The sequence below is a fragment of the Heteronotia binoei genome, chromosome 1 (genome assembly GCF_032191835.1).
Source record: "Heteronotia binoei isolate CCM8104 ecotype False Entrance Well chromosome 1, APGP_CSIRO_Hbin_v1, whole genome shotgun sequence".
Classification (NCBI taxonomy): domain Eukaryota; kingdom Metazoa; phylum Chordata; class Lepidosauria; order Squamata; family Gekkonidae; genus Heteronotia; species Heteronotia binoei.
The window spans coordinates 271,774,787-271,800,577 of record NC_083223.1 but is presented as its reverse complement, the minus strand read 5'-3'; the positions used below and the strand labels follow the sequence as shown (position 1 = coordinate 271,800,577).

Below are 25,791 nucleotides of genomic sequence, written 5' to 3'. Positions count from 1 at the left end.
TAGGCCATGAGCTCCTGAGAGCCCCTGCTCATTCCTTTAGAAATAGCCGTGAGTCCCTTTTTCTTGATACCTCGGAGTGATTTCAGATGCCAAAGGACAATAGCATGGATGAAACAAGTGGCAACACAGTAAGCAGGGGTGGCCAACGGTAACTCTCCAGATGTTTTTTGCCTACAACTCCCATCAGCCCCAGCCATTGGCCATGGCGGCTGGGGCTGATGGAAGTTGTAGGCAAAAAACATCTAGAGAGCTACCGTTGGCCACTTCTGCAATATGGAACCGAAGAAAAGGGCAAACAGCTGTGTATGCAGCAAAATAAACAAAATAGATTTTTTTTAGTATCTGTGTCAACTTCTCTATTATATATACAGATACCACATCACACAGTAGAAAATAATTTCATTCTCAAGGAAAGGTTCCACCGCAAGAATAAGACCTTCACTGAGGACATCCAAGTTCATATACAAAAGGTCATATGGGACACACAGTCTCGTGTAAAATTCTGCCAGGATTTCTGCGTTGAATCCTGTAGTCCCCTGAAGAGATCTGCCTCCAAAGGGAAAGGCTCTCTTTAAGTGTCAGTCGACTCAGGACCACGTTTCGCGTAACAATGCTTTTTCCAGAGCCCATCTGTTCCATAAAGCACAACGCTCCTTATTAAAAAGCAGTATCGAGCAAAAATCTTCTGTATGAAGCAAAATTTTCAGAACGACGCAAACATTTTCAGTATGCATGCAGCGAAATTTTTTACACCAGACTAAAATTTTACATGAGACTCTTGCAGTGGAAACTTCCCTTGCGAATGAGATCATTTTCTACGCTGTGATGTGGTGTCTGCATATATAACAGAGAAACTGACACAGAGACTGAAGATTTTGGATTTTATTTTTTCTGCATACACAGTTGTTGGCTCTTTTCTTCTGAAAGGACAAAAGCAGGTCTTGGTAATGAGACAGGGAACCTCGGGGTCAATTCAATCCTTCATTATCAGGTGCCATTCGGCAGTCTCTTTCTTCATCTCCCTGTGAAATCCCTTTTTAACAGAAATTATACTCTTGAGTCAGAAACTGAATGTCTTGGAAGCTTAAATGTTCCCCCCACTTGGTTTTTTTGGCCACTCTGTGTGACAGAGTGCTGGACTGGACTGGATGGGCCTGGACTGGACGGGCCTGATCCAACGTGACTTCTGTTCTGTTCTTATGTGACACAGAGTGTTGGACTGGATGGCCATTGGCGTGATCCAACATGGCTTCTCTTATGTTCTTATCAACGTCACAAAAATTCACCAGCCGTTCCAAGGGAGCCCAGGCAACGCACAGTCCCAGGACAGATCTCTTCAGCCCCTACCTGCCAATTCTGCCTTTTCATCACACCCCACGAGAAACAGCCCTTCCTCTTCTTCCAGCTGGGATATCAGGTCAGGTTTGGCCATCAGAGGTCCTGTTTATAAGGGGGGAGGGAAAACACAAACACACACAAAAAATTGCGCCTCTTCTGTATGCCCATCAATTCAACCATTCCGTCCAATGGACTGCCCCTCCAGAAACACCCGACAGGCAACTAACAGGGTTGGGATGGAGTACAGTATGAGGTCAAGACTCATCCCTCTCTCACTTAATTTAATTTAATTTTTAGATTTATACCCTGCCCCGTCCCGCAAGGGGGCTCAGGGCGGCTTCCAACAATAAAACAACAGAGTTAAAAGAATATCGTAAAAACAGGCATTGCAAAACAGGAGCAGGGCAGCAAACAGTCCTACAGACATAGGCGGCAAACAGCATGCGGCTGATGGCTAGGAAGCATAACGTAACACCATAATGGTGAAATGCTGGGGGAAGGGATGACTTTCAAAGGACGCCCGCTGGATTAATTAGAAGCCTGCTGGAAGAACTCCGTCTTACAGAGCCTGCAAAACCTTGATAAGTCCCACAGAGACCAGACCTCCAGAGGGAGTTCATTCCACCAGGCAGGAGCCCTGACCAAAAAGGCCCTGCACACACGTCCACACAACTAGCCTCTTGGGACCTCAGCCTCTGCATGCACAGACTGCAGGGGAGGGGGGGGTGCAGCATTTTCCCACAGAGTAGCAATAGCATTCTTTTAAAAGAGTTGTCCTCCTGGAGACAAGACAGACAGGAATATATAAAAGGCAGCTGGCACTCAAAACACTTAAAAAAAATATCCACTCAGGTCATTCTGAATTCAACGATTCCTAAAATCTGAAAGGATTAAGATGCCCAATTATGTCTCATTCATGGCCAGTCCACGAGAGAATTGTGGGGCTGCGGAGGATTGGCTACCTCAGAGGGGTGTGGCCTAATATGCAAAGGAGCTGCTGCTAGAATTCCACCCCTGGTGACTGAGGCCCTAGGCAACCAGAGGCCTGCTGGCATTACACTAGCAGTTCTGGGCCTGGCTGAGATGGAAAGGCTGGATGAGAACTGAAATGACAGCAGAGTTCCTTCCACAGCCTCATCTCAGCCCAGAGTGGAGGGAAGCCCCTGCTTAGACGGCCCCACAATCTCCAGCCCAGGCCTCCCTCCCTCTAGGGGCTTCAGGCCCAGAAGTGCCAGGCAGGGGCTCCCTCTCTGCAAGGAGAGCACAGAGCCCTCCCCACACCAGAGGGAGGAGAGCGGAGGGGGGCAGAGACCACCAATGGGACCAGGGCAGGCAGCCTGACCACCTCCTTCCTCCCTAAGAAACACCTCACAGCCACTCCTCACAGCAAGAAGGAGAAAAGGCTCCTCACCCAGAGAGGCCACGTTCCCATAATTCTCCAGCATGACTTCCTTGTACAGAGCTCTCTGGGCTGGGCGCAGCAGGCTCCACTCCCCCGGGGTGAAGATCACGGCCACCTCTTCGAAGGACACCCCCGCCTGCAAGAAGGAGAAGGAAGCGTTTCTTTACTTCACTGGACAGCTAGTCCACAGGGGGAAGCCAAAAACAGAGCGTCGATTCACAGTGGAAGAGCAGCACAAAGAGGTGATGAGAAGAGCCCCATGGGGACACCTCCCCCCGCATCAGCCCCCCTTGGGGGCATCTTGGAACCAGAGGGGCTGTCCTCAGTTGTATTGGGCTAGCAGCCTTGTGAGAAAGAGGCCAGAGAGGTCCATAGGAGAAAGGACCAAAAAGGTTTCTGTGGGAAATTCAGAATCAACACAGAGACTTTTGGACTTGGGCCCAATCAAAAGTACTTTTCTAATTCTGTTGCTTCTCAGTTTATTTCGAAATACAGAGATACACACAGAATCATCTACTGAATTATAGACAAGATCAAACCCACCCAGTCACCAAAAAAACACAAAACCCTAAAGAAACCCAGGTTACAAACAATAGTCAAGTAACACAAACCAGCATATACAAACCAGTAACACAAACCAGCATACATTGCTCATCTGTGTTCATCTCACCTCACAGTGAGGTATGTAGTGGTTAAGTGTGTGGACTCTTAATGGGAGAACTGGGTTTGATTCCCCACTCCTCCACATACAGCTGCTAGAATGGCCTTGGATTAGCCATAGCTATCACAGGAGTTATCCTTGAAAGGGCAGCTGCTCTGTGGGCCCTCTCAGCCCCACCAACCTCACAGGGTGTCTGTTGTGGGGGGAGAAGACATAGGAGATTGTAAGCCGCTCTGAGTCTCTGATTCAGAGAGAAGGGCAGGGTATAAATCTGCAGTCATCGTCATCTGGACCAAAATTTCCATGTGAAAAATAACCCAAAAAAGGGGACCACTTCACTAAAACATTAGGCCTTTGTTTTAAGGAAGTGATTTTACCTAAAAGAAAGTACTCCCAACCAATGTTCCCTCTACGCTGCAGAGACTTGTCAGCAAAAATTCTACTTTGTGAGCTACTGGCTTTAAAGTTGTGAGTTGCTTCATAAATGATTGTCTTCTGGGGTCATCTTTCCTGAGCTGAGGCAAAAATCTGTGAGCTGGAGGCTAAAAATCCATGAGCTACCTTACGCTAACTCAGCTTAGAGGAAACACCGCTCCCGACATTTATTCAACCAAACGTCTATGGAAGGGCATGCCTTTAATTGCCAAAGCAAGGCTATAGCGAACTTAGCCACGTTAAGCTGCAGAGAAATTAACTCCTCCTTTAAAACAGGAATCTCAAAATCATCCCAAACGTTTAAGAGACAGATTTTAGCAGATAAGGGAATCCTGACATTTGTAATTTAATCAATAAAAACCCATTCTAGGCAGGGGATGACTGAATTTCTGCCTTCCCAGCAAAGAACACTAGAATTCCCGCTCCTCTGAGTGTCACAATGGAGAAGGAAGTATCCCTACTGTCTGCCACATCTCCACAGTGATCCTGGGTGCTTGCAGGGGGGGGGGGGGAGGCAACAGTGGAAGGGCTTCTCATGTCCTGGCCTCACTGGTAGACCTCCTGATGGCCCCTGGGTTTTGGCCACTCTGTGACACAGGGTGTCGGACTGGATGGGCCACTGGGTTGATCCAACATGGCTTCTCTTATGTTCTCCCCTCATACCTGAGGTGGCTGCATGGCGGCCCTTTTTCCTTCAGCACACACAGGAAATGGCGGAGGAAGGCATCAAAGGAGGCTTTTCTTGCCTGTCTGGAAGGGAAAGGAAGAAAGAAAGAGGGTGGAAATCCATTTTTGCTTCTTACACATTTTTCGTGCCTCTTTTTGGAGCAAACCTGGGGTGCTTTTGGCCACTGTGTGACACAGAGTGTTCAAATGGATGGGCCACTGGCCTGATCCAACATGGCTTCTCTTATGTTCTAACCTTTCTCCGGTCTGGATTCAGGGCACCATTCAAGATACTGGATTTGATCTCTCAGGAGTGTTTGGCCTCCCATTTCTCCCCTCAACCAGCCATTCTATGGGTGGGGGGGATCTTACCTTTCTTATTCAACCAACCCCTTTCTGGGAGATGAGTCCCCTTCCCTGCCTTTTTCCCATCTGAGGGAGGCCATGACACTCCTGCCTGCCCTCCCCCGCCCTCCGTTTTTAGGAGAGTGTGTGGGGAATGGTGTGAGGGAACCCTAAAGGGATGGGATGGAGAGCCTGACTCGAGATGGAAGGTGACAGATGCCAGCTTAGAATTAATTTCTCCCTGCACACAGAAAACTAGCCCCGCAAGGAGTAAGATTTTGAACTCTCTTTGGGTTGACCAGAATGCTTTTTGTAGCAGGGAGCTTTTAGCAGAGGGGAGCCTCCCAAAAACGTTCCTTCGCCTGCCATCTCAAGGGAACCTACTCTGAATCCACGCATGGAAAAGCGGGAGAAAATTTTAAGCACAAAATAATTCTGTCCAACCCATCATCTTATCCCACCACGACAGGGTTTCCCTGCTTTTTGCAAACTCTCTGCAGAGTGGGCTGTTCTAGTGTTTTAAAAGCCATCCATTCTATATGAATATATCTGTACAGCCAGAGAGTCTTGCGGCTACACAGATACACCAGTCAGCTTGCAAATTAAAACAAAAACAAAACTGACTCACACACCTCAGACCCCGAGAAGGAAAAACTGCTGCTGTTAGGGGGTTTGAAACGGCAGCCATCCCGCCTTCCTTGCCAAATTCAAATTCACCCCAAAGCTGCTTTGGGCAAGATGGCAGAAAAGCCAAGGGAAACCCTGGCAGATACCCAAGTGCTGCACGGTGCTGTGTGGAAGTGGGAACAATGAACTCCCCGAAGCATCCAAGCCACAGCAAATCACCTGTGGGGAGAAGAGCTCACCCTCCTGCTTCCATGCCCTCCACACAGAAAGAGACAAAGAGAGAAAGAAAGAGAGAAAGAAAGAGAGAGAGAGGGAGAGACAGGGAGAGACAGGGAGAGAGGGAGAGAAAGAAAGAGAGAAAGAGAGAAGGAAAGAAAGAGAGAAAGAAAGAGAGAAAGAAAGAGAGAAAGAAAGAGAGAGAGAAAGAGAGAAAGAGAGAAAGAGAGAAAGAGGAGAAAGAGAGAAAGAGAGAAAGAAAGAAAGAAAGAAAGAAAGAAAGAAAGAAAGAAAGAAAGAAAGAAAGAAAGAAAGAAAGAAAGAAAGAGATGGAGGGAAGGGAAGGGAGAAAGAGAGGAAGGAATGACGGACCTCTGGACTTTTCAGATTCAGTTCCTTGTTGTGGATCTCCTGAGGGTCCCCTGACCCAGTCCCTGTGCCCCCATGAACTCCCCCTTCCGCACTCTCTCAGTCTTTCCTTAAGCCCCTCCGCCCCCCAAATCTCCCCCCACCAGCCTCTCTCCTTGATCAGCTCCCTCCTTCTCCCCGACCCCCAACGCCTTCCTAAAATGTGCTTCTGGAAGCCACTTGCACTGCCTCCAACCTCCCAAAGTGCCGCATTCGGATCCTGCGCTCCAGCCGCCGGAGGAACCACGTGGCTCCGCGCAAAGGGGAGAAGCGGCTCTCCCTGGGACAGGAGTGTGTGTGTCTGTGGAGGGGGGCTTCTCCCCAGGGAGGCAAGGAAGAAATGGGGGGGGGCTCTCTTTCAGCCCCTGCCACACCCCCTCCCCTCCCCTCCCTCTGCTTTGGGTCTTGCATTGCAGCCCCCAACCCAGTTCCCCACCTCTCCACCCAAAGCCTCTCGGAGCTCACCTGACCCCTTCCCAGCCGGTGGAGCAGAAGCCCGCCCGGGATTCAAAGGCGCACCAGGGTTAAGGGCGGAAGAGGAAATGGCTCCGCCCCCCCAGTCCCCAACATTGACCTCTCTAGGACTGCGGGTCTCTCTCTCTTTAACCCTTGGAGATGGGGCACTTTTTGCAACAGGAGAAGGGAAAGGGGGCGGGAGGTAGAAATTCCTGTCTAAGGTATTCCTGTCTAAGTGGCGCCCAGTTCCTCCCTGAAAATTGGGACTCCCCCCCCCCCCCAAGAAAGGTGCTTCAGACCACGCTGGTGACTAGAGTTCACTAGTCCAATTCAAGAAATATCTGGGGACTTTGGGGGTGGAGCCAGAAGAGTGGGGGTGGAGCCAGGAGACTTTGGGGGTGGGGCCAGGATAGGGGTGCCAAGTCCAATTCAAGAAATATCTGGGGACTTTGGGGGTGGAGCCAGGAGACTTTGGGGGTGGAGCCAGGATAGGGGTGCCAAGTCCAATTCAAGAAATATCTGGGGACTTTGGGGGTGGAGCCAGGAGACTTTGGGGGGGGGGGGGGTGAGCCCAGGATAGGGTTGCCAAGTCCAATTCAAGAAATATCTGGGGACTTTGGGGGTGGAGCCAGGAGACTTTGGGGGTGGAGCCAGGATAGGGTTGCCAAGTCCAATTCAAGAAATATCTGGGGACTTGGGGGGTGGAGCCAGGAGACTTTGGAGGGGAGCCAGGAGCAAGGCTGGGACAAGCATGACTGAACTCCAAAGGGAGATGCGGCCATCACATTTAAAGCGACAAAGCAGGAGTCACCTTTAAGACCAACCAATTTTATTTAGTTCTGGTTGGTCTTAAGACTTCTGGTTGGTCTTAAAGGTGCCACTTGACTCCTGCTTTGTTCAACTGCTTCAGACCAACAAGGCTGCCCACTTGGATCTATCAATTAAAAGGGACACTGCACCTTTTAGAGCCAGTCTGGTGTAGCGGTTAAGTGCGTGGACTCTTATCTGGGAGAACCGGGTTTGATTCCCCACTCCTCCACTTGCAGCTGCTGGAATGGCCTTGGGTGAGCCATAGCTCTGGCAGAGGTTGTCCTTGAAAGGGCAGCTGCTGTGAGAGCCCTCTCAGCCCCACCCACCTCACAGGGCGTCTGTTGTGGGGGGAGAAGATAGAGGAGATTGTAAGCCGCTCTGAGTCTCTGATTCAGAGAGAAGGGTGGGGTACAAATCTGCAGTCTTCTTTTAAATGCCTTCCCTCCATTGGAAATAATGAAGCATAGGGGCACCTTCTTTGAGGGCTCATAGAATTGGACCCCCTGGTCCAATCCCTTTGAAACTTGGAGAGCCTTTTGGGGAGAAGCACTCAATGCGATGCTGCAAATTCGGTGCCTCTAACTCAAACAACAGCCCCCCCAAGGCCCAAATACCCGCAGTTCAATTATCCATTAAACCCTATGGGATTAGGTCTCCATAGGGAATAATGGAGTGCCCAACAGACATTTCCCCTCCCCCACCCATGCCTTCGGATGACCCTGAACCAGGGGAGGGCCTCCAAACCGGGGGATCCCCTGCCCCCACCTGGGGATTGGCAACCCTACTGGTGACTGATGCCCCGAAGAATCTCTCAGCATTTCAGCCCTTCCAGGGAGCCAGGAGGGAAAATGCAGGCAGAGCAGAAGGAGAGAGAACAAGGCAAATAAGTGAAAGACATTCTGATCTCTCCCAGCAAAGGGACAGAGAGAGAATCATGCCGGGTTGGGGGCGTCCTTCTCTGGAAATAGATTTTGAGCAGCCTCCAGGTGGACTCTGGGGATTCCGTGTGTGTGTATGTGGGGGGGGGGGGGGGAGAAATCAGCTCATCTCCAGACCACAGAGCTCCCTTCCCCTGGAGAAAAGGATGCTTTGGAGGGTGGACTCTGTGGCCTTGTGTCCCACTGAGGTTCCTGTCCTCCTCGGCGCCACCCCCAAATCTCCAGGAATTTCCCAACCTGGATCTGGTACCCCACCCCACTCCCCTTTGGGGGCCAGGGAGGAACGGGCAGCCCTATTTGGGGAGCCTGGGAGGGGCCTTGCCGATCACTTTTTAAAAAGGGCAGGACTCCGCTTTCAATGTGGTTAGTATAGGTAGAAACCAATCTCCCCAGCTGCTGGAATGACCCTGGTTCAGCCATAGCTCTCGCAACAGTTGTCCTTGAAAGGGCAGCTTCTAGGAGAGCTCTCTCAGGCCCACTCACCTCACAATGTTCCCTCTAAACTGCAGTCTTGTGAGCAAAAATTCCACTATGTGAGCTACTGGTATTAAAGTTGTGAGGTCCTGCATAAATTGTGCTCTGGGACCATTTTTCCTGAGCTAAGACAAAAACATGTCAGTTGGAGGCTACAAATCTGAGAGCTAGCTCATGCTAACTCAGCTTAGGGGGAACACAGCTCACAGTGTCTGTTTTCAGGGCAGGGAGGTAAAGGAGATTGTGACCGCTCTGAGACTCTAGATACAGAGTGTAGGGTGGGATATAAATCCAATATCATCATCTTCTTCCTGGGGATCCTTTGTTCCGAGGGTTGTGTAATTTGTAATTCAGCAACTTTCCTGAAGTTCCTTTGCAACAAAACACCTACTCTGAGGTCTCACACTGAATGTCCTGGAAGGTCAAAGTGTTCTCCTTCAGGTTTCTCAGTCTTGTGATTCTTGATGTCGGATTTCTGTCAATTTGTCCTTCAGTGTAGGGACTTCGTTATCCTTGTATATTTATATGTGCATGTGAGTGTACCTGGAAGTCATGGCGACCTCTGGTGTCTGACCCCCTATTTGGGGGGCAGGAGAATATTGAGGGAGCTGGCTGAATAAAGCCCGCCCCCACCTCCCGGTATTCCAGGGTGGTCTCCTATCCAAGAACTTACCAGACTTGACACTGCTTAGCTTCTGAGATCTGACGACATCGGCTTCCCAGGTCAGGAACTTTGGCGTAGGTTTTGACCTGCTTGCCCAGTGCAGAGAACAGAAAGGCCCTGTTAGGGAAACTGCTCTCAAAATAAAGTTGGGGAATTAGACTGAGAGACAGCTAGCCCCACAACGGAATCTTTGTTATCAATTGTATACCAGGCTCAACTGTTCCGAGAGTCAATGCTCAATAAAGGACTCTAATTCAATAAAATCAATTGTGGTTTATTTGAAACAATAGTTCATTCACACAAGGTACAAAGTCAATCACACATTCATACAGGTCTAGGAAAAATAGAGAGATCGATAGGGGAACATAAAAGGAATGGACATACAGGGCAATACTACCTCTCGCAGACTCCAATGGAAGGCTCCGATGGCGACGAATGAGGAAATGGGGGAAAGGTCCCGAAACTGATCAGGAATCGGGGGTGTTACTACCCAGCGGGAATGGGGGTTTACTGAGTAGAAGGCACACCTGTGGGTAGCTAGTCCACAGGTTATATAGAGTCACCTTAGTCCTGAGGGGATGGGAGGTGACTGGGAGTGGTAATGGGAGGTTCTGCTGATGACCAAGAAGGCTGGACATCGGCTGGACCAATGGTGGGTCAATGGCGACACCTGATTGGGTGTGTGCTTCAACCAATGAACATCACCTTCATCCTGGGCATCCTGGAAACTTCCAGGTTGCGACAGGGCCTGGGGTGGCTCCGCTGGTATCAATGTGGGAATGGTTGGGTGATTGGGAGGAGATGGGATTAACTGGGAAAGGGACAATAGAGAATCAGATATGCACCTAGGTATTCCGGTGTAGACAAAAGGGCTTGGTGGTATCAGGAGAGATCCTTCCTCTTTCTCAACTCTCCGGGGTGAAGACAGTTGTTTAGGAAATCACTGGGCAATCAGGATTAATAGTGGAGCCATTAATCCATTCATAGACTAGGTGGGTTGCTTGCGGGCTAGAAATGACTCAAGGTGTGTATGTGAGGTTTCCACATAGAAGGAATGAAGCCCAACCAGGCAGGAAGATGGCTACATGTGGTGTTAGCAAAACACAGTGGTTTCCATGCTTAGCGCTTCACACCGTTCGCCTGGACAGCTCCGTGGCGGCGTAGCCTCCTCCTTACCATGGCGGGTTCCACGCGATGGCGGGGAAAAGTTAGAGCGCGGCTGCAGACACTCTGTGCCTGACTCAAGCGCTCATATACTTGTTAATAGGTACACGGGAGTCTTATGTAGTTCCTGGGCAGCGTCACTCGCATTCACTGGCCAGGCGGATGCAAGCTTACTTCTCCAGGCGCCCTGGCAACCATGCTGGTGATCATGATGTGCACATATTATGAAAAGTAGGGGGCTTTTCCTCACAGTTCCCCCCCTCGAGACTGACGTCACCGCCTAGTGGCGAAGTCTCGCATATGCAACGGATAAAAAAAAAAAATAATAACAAAAAAAAAACGGGGCTTCGTTAAGAGGGCGGTAAACCCTTGAAGCATGGGAAGTCTACTATGGAATACCGGCTACCTGCAAAACGGTTGGAGCCACTACCTAAAACTACTCAAAAACATAATTTAGAAATGCCAATGGGCCATCAGATCCTTCCTTGGCGTTCATGCTTACAGGGAGGCCTTCTGGGATACATTGTACATATTCAGTATTTCATATAGCATTATTAAAACACATAGCAAAATTTCACAATGCACAGTATCTGAACCAAGGGTTCATATAACAGTATTAAAATTCATAAAGACACATAATAAAATCTCATAATACAAAGTATTTGAATTTAAAGGTTACTTAAAAGCAGCATATAGCATTATTAAAATCTATAAAAAAAAAAAAAAAAACACATGGTAAATCTCCAAATACAAAGTATTTGAATCAAAGGTTACTCAAAAGTAGAGATCATGTGTGCAGTCTAGACCGGCTAGGCTGCCATAATTGATTAGACAGGCAATAAGCATTTCATATTATACACGGATTCCCAAGGCAAGTCATTTAAAATCACTGGGTTACATTTCATACATATATATATTAAAACACAACTCCTATCACTATGCTAGTACATAACTCATCTGTCTGACCTTTGGTCTTCGGGCTTCTTCTTCTCCCCCCCTCTATAACTTCCACGCTGGGGACAGGAGAAGTTTCCCTTCTCGTTTGGCTTGTCTGTAGTCTTTTTCTGGAGGGGAGGAGGCTGGCGGCGCCGAGGAGTCTGCGGCGGATACCCCACCCCCCCTTGTATCCAGGCTGCCCATAGTGAAGTCAAGTCACCCATGGAGCATGCCCAGCACGGAGGCCTCCGATCCTACTCGGACCCGGTCGGGGGCCCGTTCACATGGTCTGGGGAGACCCTGTCAGAAGGAGTTTCCTGTACATTTATGTAAATGTCATGGACAAAGGACTCTGGGAGAGATTTTTACAGGTTTTTGTCCAAGTTTATACAGTTCTAGCACAATAATAAAACTTTTCAGGCAAAACACTAATACACAGTCAGAGTTTCTTATAATTTTGCAGCCCTTTTCCGATTGGCTCCGGACTGCTCTCTTCAATCTTAAAGTGAGTTCGCTCCCATGCCCTCTAGGTTTGGCATAGGGGAAAGGCATACGATGGACGTGCGGACCCATGGGTCTACAACCCGAACCGGGGAGTGTGGCCACGGAAAGGCCTCTCCTGGTGTAGTAGGTTCGGGGAAGTAGACCCAGGGATCGCTTCCCATATTTTAATCGGGAGCCCGAGTGGGCTCCGGAGAACCAGCTCTAAGCGTGGTTCTCTTTTAGGGCCTATTGGAGTCCCTCCCTGGCTGGGAGGGGGGGACTCCCCCTTTTCTTGGTAAAAGATAGAACATAAGCAAAAACAAACACATAAGGAAAAGAAACCATGGTTCCCATTGACCCTTAACCTAAGGGTCTCTGTCTGTCAATCAAAGTTTGGACTGGCAGGGGCGGGTTCTGCGTTGCCTGGAGGTTCCCACTTCCTGTGGGGTCGTGCCCCTAATGTGGTGCCAGTAGTCTATTGGTGGGTGTGGGAGATGCAAATGACCCTGTGCAAAGCAGTGTGGGAGATTTTTCCATTCCTCACGCTAACCTGACCATGCGATGGAAACCATGGGGAGGAGGGTTTTGAGTGCGGCCAGTTACTCCGTTGGGTGGGCTTCTCCGAGCCTACACCACCAGGAGAGGCCTTCCGCCAGGGAGACGCTTCTTGGGAAAGCTTGATGAGATAGCTCGTAAAAGGGCTAACTCGGCTCCCACGCTCTCCAACTCCATACTCCTTGGTTCGGTCTTGTAATCTCTCCAAAAGCCTGCTCTAATTTTTCACAGCCTGCCCACCCAAGGGCGGGCACCCTTCTTTTGGTCAAAAATAGATTCATAATATCCTACAAACATAGATAAACATGGCTGGTTGGTCGAAATCCCATTTTCTGTTACTCCTCCCGCCCGGGAGATGGCAACGAGTATACTGACACGTCATGTCTTCCGCTGAGCACTGCCTTCTGCTGGCAGACAGGGCGGTTTACAGAGGCGCCAGGCAATGAGGACATACAGTTCATTAAGCAGACCAAGTGGGAGGCACATATGCAAATACTCTTTTGCCTTGAAATGGGTTCCTTGGGCCATTGTGGAGCACCCCCTTATTCAGAATCGCCCCAAAAGGTTTTGAGGTTTTATTCCAGCGGTTTTCCTATTATTGGGCACTTCTTTCTTTTGGGGAAAGCCAGAGTCACTGTGACTTGAAGGTGCTTCGGTGCGTTTGGCTCTCCCGGTGGGGGCCGAGTTCAAGCATTCTGCCTGGTCTCGTGTGCGCCTTTACAAACTCAGGGTGCCCCTGCAAGTATGGCACCTGGTGCAGAGTCTGTTCTGGCCCCCTGAGACCCTTAGGTGGGCGGAACTTTTAGCTGGAGCTCCGCGCTCCGGAGGGCAAGTGTCAGTGCCTGCCCTCTTTTAACCCTCGGGCTGCTTCGGCGGCCCAACCTTCTCTGGTAAAAGATAGACAAATCTTAATAGCAATAATTCATTACCCACATGGGGTGTTGGAACTCTAAGTCCCAGATGTCCCCAATCCTGTGCTTTGGGTTAGTGCATGCGCATGGTATGTTTATGCAGATGAACTAAGCCCAAGGCATGTTGGGAATAGGATATTATAGAATATTTCAAATATATATATGGACCTAGGTTCGGTCCACTCCGGTGGGAATAACGGCTTGTGGAAGGGTCATAGTTTGGGTGTATTGGTTCCAAGACCGCTCTTCACCCGCATTGTCTCTTTAATCTGAAAGGTAGTTGGCAGGCACGGGACGCCCGCGGGAGGTGGCTTCTCCTAAGCTCCTCGGTTCGGGTGCCCATGCACAGCCTGAGTCCCTTCCACAGTTATGTGGGTAAGGGCTGCACGCTCAGGCGTCCCAATGGGTCAGAACAGAGGCTGCACCAGGTTCCTGATGCTTTGAGCGTCTGCAACTTCTTCCCCTCTCCATTCCCTGTGTTACTTCAGGATCACGGAGCGCCGGAAGAGTCACAGAGCTCAAACACTGGACTGCTGGGAGTCTCTCTGGGTCAGAACAGGTTCTGTCCCAGAGTCACTTCGGGCCTTGTAGTGATGGATCACTTGGTGGGACTGTTATCTAGACCATCAAGAAGCGATCCAACACTTGCAAGAATGCCCTGAGTTTGTTCTGCCCCATTTGGGCTTCCTCTCACCCCATTCCCCTGGGCCAACGAGCCCACCCTTTACTTGGTAAAAGATAAGACTTCCCATAGGAACAGAACGGGGCTGAGAGACACTGACATGCATACTGTAAAGGCTGGCTGTGGAGACTACATTTCCCATCGTTCTCCGTTTCCCATCCCAAAAGTTGGGGCATGTGCAGGAGAGATTCATGCAAATGCCTCAAATCCAAGGCGGCCTGGGAGCGACGGGGCAGTGAAGTTTCTCAATCATTAAAAGCCTTATTCGGGGGTTAATGAGGAGGGAGACATTCCAAATCTATAAACGGGATGTATGGATTTAAAATATATATATATTGGACCGAGCCTCCATTTGACTCCTAGTGACCTTTTAGTTACTTGGTGGGATTGAGGTACCAGAGGGGGTTGATCGGGCGGCTTTAGCCTGTGACCCGACCGGTCCCCGCTGTTATCAAACATGTGGGGCTGCAAAACCGGGGGTCTCAGTGGGCCTGTTGAACTGAAGCACCCGGTGCAATCCAGCTCAGCGGCCCAAATCCGGGGCTGCCTGGAAGATCTCGCAGGAAAGCCTATAGAGATCCTCCGATGCACACTTCCGTTTCTTCTTTGAAACAGGAACGTTGTGGAGTGATCTCTGGCACAGTCCACGGTTCGGTTACGTCGCCTTTCTCCCCTCTCCCTTTCCCTTGGGCTTCACAGCCCTCTCTTACAAGTAAAAGAAAGATCTTGAAAAAGGAATAAGGAATGGGAGCCTTCCCCCCCCCCCTCGCACAAGTGGGGAGGGGATTCAAAGCGGTATTTAGGGCTTTTCTATGACGAGGGGACGATATCTCCACATGGTTTGGAGCTCGTCCACCTTCTTGAGCTGCTTTCTCAGCCAGCACCCCAAGACAATTATTGCAATGCAGAGTATAATCTGGAAGACCAAGATGACCACAATAGGGTGCAGGGCTACGTTAAGTATCGCTGACCCAGTAGGGCTCCAGCCAAGGAGCGCGTCAAGGAACGAATGCTTTCCCATGTCCTTGATTTGTGTCAGTAGCCCGGAGATTTCCTGTCCATCATGTTTAACCACCATGGACGCTGTGTCTCCGCTCCTTTTAATGTCTTGCAGGGTCTGTTTTAAAAGGGGATGAGACAGCAGGGATCTAATCGCCCGCAGCCCCATGCCCAGAAAAACTGGTTGAATAAATTTGAACAGACTAGGGGCCAGCAGGATTTCCTCCCTAGTCCATATGGGGACTGTAAACTCTACATCGCACCCTACAATGGAAGATAGGTTGCAGAAACATCTGTTGACACCTGGCAGCATGGGTAGGATGTGGAAGGTATTTATGATGAGGTACTCACAATATGTCCTCACGCAAGCACACCCTCTTCCCAAGTACACAAAAGCGGAGGCATTCTCTTGCCTAAGCGCATATTTGCATTCCTGAGGGGAGTCCCTTAATGGGTTCACACAGGGGTGGTGAGTTTGTAGAGTTTGCTCATCACAAATAAATCCCAAGTTGTCTTTGTGTACACATGCCTGTAGATCCACAGCTTCCCAACTTCCGTTGTCATTCCTGGCCCATTTATCTGAGTCCGAGGAATACAAAACTTCGGTTGGTCCCACTTGCAGCCCTAGTGGCACAACGGGGTGTACATAAAAGAACCTTTGTGCAGTGGGCATCAGGATGAGAAGTCTCAATTCCTGCCTGTCCACTGAGAAAGAGGTATTCACCAGAGTCCACCAGGCTTCCAATTCCAGTTGCGGGGTGGGAATTTCTGGTCTAATTAACTGCTTGATTTCCAGGGGGATATTTCCCTCCGTGGCTTGCCTGATCATGCCCATGGTTACTGCTAAATTCATAGCTTGAGCCTGGGTGCATGCCAGTGCTAAAGAAATATTTAACTGTAGGGATTGAGTACCTCTCAACAGTAGGGCAAAATCTCTTTCAATTTGGTTTTCCCAATTTACTAAAATGGAGCTGATGGAATGCTGGACTTCAGAGATGGTGTGGAAAGAGTCATTAATGGGTTTTCCCAGCTGGGAAATATAGGAGGTAGCGTAGGCAAATTTATTTGCGAGGGTTTCTATATTTATAGAATCTAAAACCGCTACTCCTCCAGCAACTGGTGCAACCCAGTCTCCTACAGATCGTTTCAATCTGCGAGGCGTGTTCCCCACCCATAACTGTAGCCAAGCCTCCCAACCCTTTTTACTGGGTTCCAAGTAGGGAGCACATTGTGGCAGTTTTTCGATGGTATTTAATCCCGTCAGGCTGACCCTGATCTCCTTTAATACCATCTGTGGGCGAATTAAAACTTGTTCCCTTATATCCCTTTTAATCACATGTGAACCAATTATGTGAGAGTTGGCGCTTAATGTGCTCTCAGCGTCGGGAATGAGAGGGTTGAATTGGAGCTGGGTAGAATTCCCTATCGTGAGGGTATAGTTTCCTTCCTCCGATGGAAGCTCTATGTTGAAGGTACCTAATTTGGTAAATTTCATTCCCATCGCGGACTCCCGCTGGCATAGAGGGTCTATTACTATAAACCAGTCAGGAGGTCCCTGTGTCCCTAACTCCGAATCAGTAACAATCCAATTTTTATTTGACCATGCAGTTAGCTGGTAGTGATGCGTCTCTCCACTAGGTGTCTGTATTGAGAACGCAAGCGGCTTTTCTATCCTAGAGCCAATCGATAATATAAATTTGAAAGGATTCTTTGCGCTCCATACTGCGGTCGACACGATTGCAATTTCACAGTATGGCCCCATGTCCTCAGTAAACCCTTTAGAGGCTGGAGTAGCGCTAGGAGTTATTGTGGGAGTTGTTGTTAATTTCCGTGGGCCCTTTGGGACATAAACACAATGCATTGGCACTAGAGGTCTCATGGTGTCCTCATGGGAAAAACAGTACAGTTCCTGCGTTAACATTCTGGTCCCAGCACATAACAAAATCATATTAGGTGGTCTGACCCACTCCTCATCACAGCTGCGAAAGTCATAGCTGCTTCTGGGGAGTCTGCTGTCATTTTCCCCATAATTAGACTTTATGACTTTGCACAGCATGATTTCCTTGGGGTATAGGCTTGTTTTACATCTCCAATGAGAGAATGGGACTATAGTGGGTAATACTGCTCTATCAGTTGTACATTTTTCCAGCATTAACATCAACACTAAGTACATTGCATGCATCATTGTTCTCACAAATCTCACCTTCACATTCTGGTAATCCATATTGTGTACCTGAAAATAAAAGATAAGATTGCGCTGTAGACCCTTCTTGCTATTTCTATAAGCTTGAAGGAGTCAAAGTACTAAGACAAGGTTGGGGAAGAGGGGGAAAGGGAAGGATCAATTTTCACAGGAGAGAAGAAAAGAAAAAAAACTTGCTGCAGTTCTAAAATTACATGTTTGTGTTCTGAGTTCTTTTCTCCTGCACTCCCCCCCTAGATTACTGTGGACAGGTCTGTCTCAGGAATCTTTATACTTGGACTTGTTCAAGTCACACCAAGGGTGAGGAAGGTGTCACTTAAGGGGAAATCCACCGGTTCAGGGCAGGGCATGACAGAGATTTGTCGAATTTCAGCTCTTCTCTGCGGTGGCGCCCCTTCAGGTTGCTGAATCTGATTAGGGTTAGCTGGCGCAGTCCCCTTCCATTCCTTGAGTTGGGAACAATGGAAGTACTTTCGCCAGGTTTCTCCGTTCTTTTTCTGAATTTCTACTTGGTATACTGCCGGGCTGATCCTCAGTGTTATCGGGACTGGACCTAACCATTTGGCTTCCAAGGAGTGCTCGTTTTGCGAGAATCTCCTATATAGCACTAGCTGGCCTGGATCCCACACTCGAGGATTTTTAACCCAGCCTAATCTCTGATCCATTGCCTGCTGTGTTTTTCCTAGTTGTTTAGCTACCTCCAGGTGGATATTGTGGACCTCCGTGACTAGCGATTGCACCCACGCGTCATTCACAACCACCGGCATCCAGTCAGATGGAAGTTGTGTTTTGAGCCAGAAGGCTTCTGGCAACACCATTTTCCTTCCTGTCATGACCATATGCGGTGTGTGACCATGGACGGCAGTAGTTCCCCTCAGCGCCATCAGGATAATGGGCAACTTCTCGTCCCAATCCCGGCCTGTGGATTTTACTACCTTCCGTAGGGCTTCCTTGATAGTCCGATTTGTCCTCTCAATTGCCCCTGAGGCTTGGGGGTGCCCGGCAATGTGAAACCGCTGCTCCACCCCCAAGGCTTTGCACAATTCCTTTGTGACCTCCCCGATGAAGTGTGACCCCAAATCCGAGTCCATGACCCTCGGGATCCCCCATCTCGTCCACAGATGGTTGAATAAAATTTTAGCAGTTGTAGCGGCAGTATTATATTTACAAGGGAAAGCCTCCACCCATTTGCTGAAAGGATCGATCACCGTGAGGCAGTATCGATTTCCTCTTGCTGTGCGGGGAAGGGGGCCGATAAAATCAATTTGTATTCGAGCCCAGGGTCCCTCTATTCTTTGGTGTTGGATGGGAGCTTTGGGTCCTGATGTGTCGGCATTGACCATAGCACACGCAAGGCAATTATTAACCCACTGCGCGACTTCCTGGCGCATGCCCGGCCACCAGCCCGTCTCCTTTACCCGCTCCAAAGTTAGATTTGCACCGCGGTGTCCCTGCTCGTGCACAAATTTGATTAAATCCCCTCTGACCTGCAGGGGCACAATCCAGTGTTGCTCCCCCTGGCTATCTACTGCCCAGTAAATGCCCTCTTTCTGAATGATGGTGTATTTCCCCGTTTCATCCTTCTGGGCTCTGGCAAGCTCCAGGATTTCTGGGTCGTCTTTCTGGAGCTCGCCCAAATCCATCAGGATTTCCCTCCCTTTGCTCTGGTTCCGGGTGGTGACCGGGTGTAAAGGAAAGGTGGGGGGTGAGCGGAAAGGATTGCTGTCTGCGAATGCAGCTTCTTTGGCAATAGCGTCTACTCTATTGTTCCACATCCCTTCCTCTGTATATTGTCTCTGATGTCCCTTAACGTGAGTCACGTAGGTGGAGTCAGTTCGCGCCTCTATTCTCTCCGCTATTTGCAGCCATTTCTGAGAGTGCGCGACCGTTTTCCCCTCGCTATTCAGCCAATTCTGTTTCTTCCAAATGGGCAGCCAGGCCGTGATCGCCTGCACCGTCCAATGAGAATCTGTAAAAATGGCTAGGGGAACATCCAGAGGCTCGAACTGGAGGATTGCTAGCACTGCTTCCACTTCTGCGGCTTGGCTAGAATGGGGGCGGACGGTTCCTTTAAGGACTAGGGAATCCTGCACTCTAATGGCGCCGTAGCCGGTTCGAGCTGAGCCATTTACATGGAAAGAAGACCCATCGCAAAACCAACAAACAAGCTCTTGTTGTCGGGCTTCTGCTAGGGTTATTCCTCCATTAACTGGCCAGGGTATATGTTGTACCACTGGCAGCGGACACTCATGCTCTTCCCCTTCAACTACGAGGCCATAGGGCGAGGGCGGTTCCTTTTGCTCCTTCTGGAAATCTACCCCTCTATTAGTTAACGCCAGCGTCCACTGGGCAATCCTTTGGTTCGAAACTTGCCCATCTTTAACTTTCCCGGAGAGAATATACTTAAGAGGGGAATGAGTGGTTTGAACTACCACCCTTGCTCCTCCTATTATAAACTCCCAATGGGTTAAACTCCAAACCAGAGCGAGGCAGACCTTCTCGCAGGGGGAGAATTTTTCCTCCACGGAAGTAAGGTTCCTGGAGGCGTAAGCCACCACCCTCTGAGATCCCGCTCGTCTCTGGATCAGAGTAGCCCCCAGACTGTGCTCCGAGATAGCCAACTGAATGAAAAACGGCTGGGTAACGTCGGGATGGGCAAGCGCCGGAGCCTTTGCGAGGTCATTTTTGAGCTCTGCAAAAGCCTTTTGCTGCTCCGGTCCCCAGTACCACTGCACATCCTTCTTCAGGAGCTCATAAAGAGGTCGGGCTTTCTCAGAGAACATCTCGATGAAATCCCGGGAAAAGTTAAAGGTGCCTAACAAAGCTCTTAGTGAATGGGGGTCGGTGGGGGCAGGGAGTTTAGAAATCACTTCTACTCTCTGTGAATCCGGTGTTCTCCCTTCTGCTCCTAGTGTGATGCCGAGGTACTTCACCTCGGTCTTTACTAGCTGGGCTTTCTCCCTGCTTGCTTTGAAGCCTGTTTCTTGGATGAGGGTGAGGACCTCCTCAGTGACCTCCCGGACCTTCTCCTCTGTCTCTGCGTGGATCAGCACGTCATCTACATAACTGAGCACGCAATCCTTTGATCCGGGTAGCAGTCGGTCCCACATCTGCACAACATGCGCGTGACAAATGCTTGGGCTAGAATGGAAGCCCTGCGGTGTCCGCTTGAACACGTACTGTTGGCCGCGGAAGGTAAATGCGAATTTATACCAACAGGATTCGTGCAGGCGGATCGAGTGGAACGCGTTGGCCAAGTCCACCACGCTGTAAAATTTAGATCCCGCTGCAATGGCTGCCACGATTTCGTTGTATTTGGCGACCACCGGGGCCACCGGGGGAGTCACTGCATTGAGGGCTCTGAAGTCCACTGTCATCCTCCAAGTTACTCCATCTGCCTTTAGGACCGGCCACAAGGGGGCATTGCAGATGGACTGCATTGGGAGGATGACATCCCACTTCAACAGACCCTCAATTGTTTTCCCTATTCCTGCTTCTGCTTCCGCGGGGTATTTGTACTGACGCTGGGGAGGAGGATCTTTGCCCTCTATGAGAACACAAGCGTTTCTCACAGTCCCACACTCCGCCTTGTCAGTAATCCATACCCCGGGAAAATTTTGGGTCCATAGATCTCCCGTCACTGAACATACAGGGAAGGGAGCTTTTAGAGCGGCACATCGGTGTATAGCATTAATAAAGTCCGGTCCTCCCGGGATGTGCCACAGGAGTCCGTTGGCTAAATCCACAGTTAGATGGTTTTTCTTTAGGAAGGGAGCCCCAATCATTCCATCGTCTTCACCCGCGATATTACAGGCTGTCATGGTGGCTTTGAGCCTCCCTACGGTAATTGGAATCTTTCTCCATATGTGTGAGAGGTGACTTCCTCCCGCGTACCCAGCTAGTTCCAGAGTTCTGTCTGTCTGGGTTCCCTGAGTAACTAACGTTGGATGAAGCACGCTAATCGATGCCCCTGTGTCTACTAATAGAGTGGCAGGTTTAATGTTCCCTGGAGCCCCAATGCCTGCCTTTACCATTGGTCTCCCCCAAGTGTCTGGCTTAAGTTTAGCCACTACTCCTTCGGGGAGTTTAGTGGGCCCCGGGCACCCCTAGCGCAGACCCTGATCCTCGTATTCCGGATCATTAGGGACAGCTTGCTGATTAATCGCTGCTATCTGGGGTGGGTAAACTTGAACGGTGGGGTGCATTGGTTGAGTTTGGTGTTGAGTCACCGCGGCTATGGGTTGGGAATACCCTTGAGGCACAGTGAAGTAAGGCTGGGTCGGTAGAGGCAGGGGAGCGGGCGGCTGCTGATTTTCCCACCCTTGCATTATCTGTTGCTGCTTTTGCACCAGGTATTCGGTGGGGGCTAAGTCAAGGTTAGTCAAATCTATTCCGGCGTTCATTAAGAATGCCCACACTGCCTTCCGTTGGGTTTTTTCCTCGGGTGTTAATTTGTTCCAAAAATCCCTCCGCCTAGGGTCCTGATAGCGCGGATTCCTGTATCTCCTACCCTGCTCTTGCAAATCCTGGTAGGCTTCCCTGTAAGGGCCTGTCATTGCGTGCGGTTGCATGGCTGACGGTTGCGGCGCTATTGGAGGAAGAGGGGGCGCCATAGGCGGCGCAGTTGGAGGAATAGGGGCTACCGGAGGAACTGGGGGCGCTGCCATCTGTACCATTGGAGGGGGATTATCCATTCCTCCCATGTGATAGCTGGGGCCTCCCCCCTCCGCTCCGTGCTTTCCTTTGGCTGGTTTCCCATTATTTTTCCTTTGGTGGTTCTTATTCTGTCCTATTGGGGGGTTTGTGGGGACTTGTTGAGGGTTGTACGGACTAGAATGAACCTCCCTCTTCTGGTATTGGGAATGAGGGCCGTTGTTGGCATAAGTGACCGTATTAACGGCTTCCTTAGCCCGGTCCTTCTTATTACCCTTTTTATCCGGCCCGTATTTGCCTATATATCTACTGATATTCTTGAGGTTAGAATAAAGGAGGTCCCACTCGGGGTTATGTGCATGGGTGGGTCCTAACATCTTTCGAGTGTCTCTGTGGAGGCCTTTGAGGACATCAAGGACAAAATCCTCGTCATTAAAATCTGGCTCTTCCCCTTCGTCTTGTATGACTACATCTGCAACTTGGGCTAGGAACTGTTTTTTTGATATGTAAGTCAGGGGGTCCTCATCCGGTCCCTGCACGATCTGATAATATACATATTTGATGCTCTCTTCCTCCCAGGTGTCTGTTAATATTTCAGCCATCCATTCCCGGGTGGTGATTGCATCTGAATATGGGATCGCCAATTTAGCCCTTATTTTTTCTGCATTTGGACCCGTTGCGGCCAGTCGCAAAACCTGGTTTAGTTCTTTAATGGTTATCTGTGGGTATTCCCGGTTTAGTTGCATCATCCATTGCACAGAAGTTTCCCTATTATATGGACCGAGGATTTGAAAGGCCATTTTAACGTCCTCGGTCTTCCAATCTTTAACTTCCTTAGTTATTTGTACTGTCTCCTTGCCGTTCCCTTGTCTAGTGGTGGTTTGTCGGGTAACCACCGGACATACCGGGGCAGGGACAGTTCCATTAACTCTTGTTACCTCCTCGTCCTCACTTTCCTCATCTGATGTGAAATCGTAGAGGTCAGCGGGCGCAACCGTGGCTATGAAAGTTTTCTTGATCTCTAATTTCCTTTGGAGGGCTGTTATCTCCCTCTTGCATGCCTCATGACTGACTGCTTCTCTAGCCTTTCGGTTTTGTTCTGAAGCATATTGCATGGCGTGTTGTAGTTTCTCATTTCGGGCTTTTGTCTGTTCCAATTCTGTGCTCAATGCTTTTACCTGCAATTGGGCCTTTTTCAGATCGGCTAGTGTTTCTTGCTGTGTTAATACCAAGGCATGTTTCTCTACCTTAAACACCTCTATGGTTCGTCTCGCATCCTGCCATCCGAGATCTAAGGTGTTATTTTCATCCGCTAAGCGTTCCTTCTCTGCCTCATATTCTTGGAAGGCTTGTTCTAATGCGGTTGCATGACTTTTAAGGTTTTGTTCCAGCTCTTGTTCTAGTTTCTGAACTTGTTCTCTAAGTTGTTTGTTCATGCCTGTACTGTCGTGTAAGGCTATGAACAAACCCCATGAGGCGAGCAGATCAGTTTTTCCAGAGCTGAGCTTTTTGGTTTTACATAGCTCCTCTAGGGTCTCTCGAAAGCTCGTGAGGGGGTCTGAACCTTCAGTAAAGGCCCCCTTCTTCCAAGGGTTATCTCCTTTCTTTAACAGCCACTTCTCCAACCTGGGGAGTTCGTCTTTCGTAGCCAGGAAATCCATCTCAGTTATTTTGGGGTTGCGAACCAGTCCTTATGACCGCGATCCCAACCGGGGTTTTGGAGTAGAGAGCCGGTCCTTGCGACCGCGGTCTCAACCAAAGTTTTTTGGGCTTCGAGCCAGTCCTTACGACTGCGGTCTTAGCCGGGGTTTTTGGGTAGAGAGCCAGTCCTTGCGACCGCGGTCTCAACCAAAGTTTGGGCTTCGAGCCAGTCCTTGCGACTGCGGTCTTAGCCGGGGTTTTTGGGTAGAGAGCCAGTCCTTGCGACCGCGGTCTCAACCAAAGTTTGGGCTTCGAGCCAGTCCTTGCGACTGTGGTCTTAGCCGGGGTTTTTGGGTAGAGAGCCAGTCCTTGCGACCGCGGTCTCAACCAAAGTTTGGGCTTCGAGCCAGTCCTTGCGACTGCGGTCTTAGCCGGGGTTTTTGGGTAGAGAGCCAGTCCTTGCGACCGCGGTCTCAACCAAAGTTTGGGCTTCGAGCCAGTCCTTGCGACTGCGGTCTTAGCCGGGGTTTTTGGGTAGAGAGCCAGTCCTTGCGACCGCGGTCTCAACCAAAGTTTGGGCTTCGAGCCAGTCCTTGCGACTGCGGTCTTAGCCGGGGTTTTTGGGTAGAGAGCCAGTCCTTGCGACCGCGGTCTCAACCAAAGTTTGCTTTTCTTTTCCTTTTTTTTTTTTCTTTGCCCAACAGTAAGATTGTAGCGGTCCTATGACCCGTGTGCTTCTATGTCTGCTGGGTGCCTTAAACTAGTCTCGGCCTAGACTCGTGTAAGGACTTAACGTGCGTGTGTGCACTAAGCTCTAAAGAAAAGGGAGAAGGGAAGGGTGCTCTATCCAGATCTTAAACAACCCTAGCCTGTCCTGACATTCCCTCCCACGATAGACGCGTTTAGAAGGCCTCGGGACGGCGGCCGGACTTCACGGGACTTCCCCCTTGCGTTCGATCGGGCTCAGTCCTCTTGCGAGGTGTCTGGCCTCCTCGGGGAGGCTGAGAAGTCCAACGCTGAATGATAGAAAGGGGAGCAGCCCGACCCACAAATTATAGAAATGCTCGCTAGAGCCGTTCACACAGAACTCATTCACTCAATCACTCACGCAATAGCCTCGCTAGCAAGACTTTCTGAATGGTGCAACCTTACGTCTGTCTGTATGAAGACACGCGTGTCGACTCGCGTGCGTTCACACAAACAGGATAATGCCCAAGCTTTCTCCACCAATTTCTGTTAGGGAAACTGCTCTCAAAATAAAGTTGGGGAATTAGACTGAGAGACAGCTAGCCCCACAACGGAATCTTTGTTATCAATTGTATACCAGGCTCAACTGTTCCGTGAGTCAATGCTCAATAAAGGACTCTAATTCAATAAAATCAATTGTGGTTTATTTGAAACAATAGTTCATTCACACAAGGTACAAAGTCAATCACACATTCATACAGGTCTAGGAAAAATAGAGAGATCGATAGGGGAACATAAAAGGAATGGACATACAGGGCAATACTACCTCTCGCAGACTCCAATGGAAGGCTCCGATGGCGACGAATGAGGAAATGGGGGAAAGGTCCCGAAACTGATCAGGAATCGGGGGTGTTACTACCCAGCGGGAATGGGGGTTTACTGAGTAGAAGGCACACCTGTGGGTAGCTAGTCCACAGGTTATATAGAGTCACCTTAGTCCTGAGGGGATGGGAGGTGACTGGGAGTGGTAATGGGAGGTTCTGCTGATGACCAAGAAGGCTGGACATCGGCTGGACCAATGGTGGGTCAATGGCGACACCTGATTGGGTGTGTGCTTCAACCAATGAACATCACCTTCATCCTGGGCATCCTGGAAACTTCCAGGTTGCGACAGGGCCTGGGGTGGCTCCGCTGGTATCAATGTGGGAATGGTTGGGTGATTGGGAGGAGATGGGATTAACTGGGAAAGGGACAATAGAGAATCAGATATGCACCTAGGTATTCCGGTGTAGACAAAAGGGCTTGGTGGTATCAGGAGAGATCCTTCCTCTTTCTCAACTCTCCGGGGTGAAGACAGTTGTTTAGGAAATCACTGGGCAATCAGGATTAATAGTGGAGCCATTAATCCATTCATAGACTAGGTGGGTTGCTTGCGGG

General features: G+C 49.7%; 1 protein-coding gene across 1 annotated transcript in view; it reads right to left on the bottom strand.

Annotated features, from left to right (window-relative positions):
- The window catches only part of LOC132583492 (zinc finger protein 721-like), a 33,174-nt gene that overhangs the window by 3,113 nt on the left and 4,270 nt on the right, over positions 1 to 25,791 (bottom strand). The window contains 1 exon segment of the mRNA XM_060255155.1: positions 820 to 827. Coding sequence (XP_060111138.1) covers positions 820 to 827 — 8 coding nt within the window.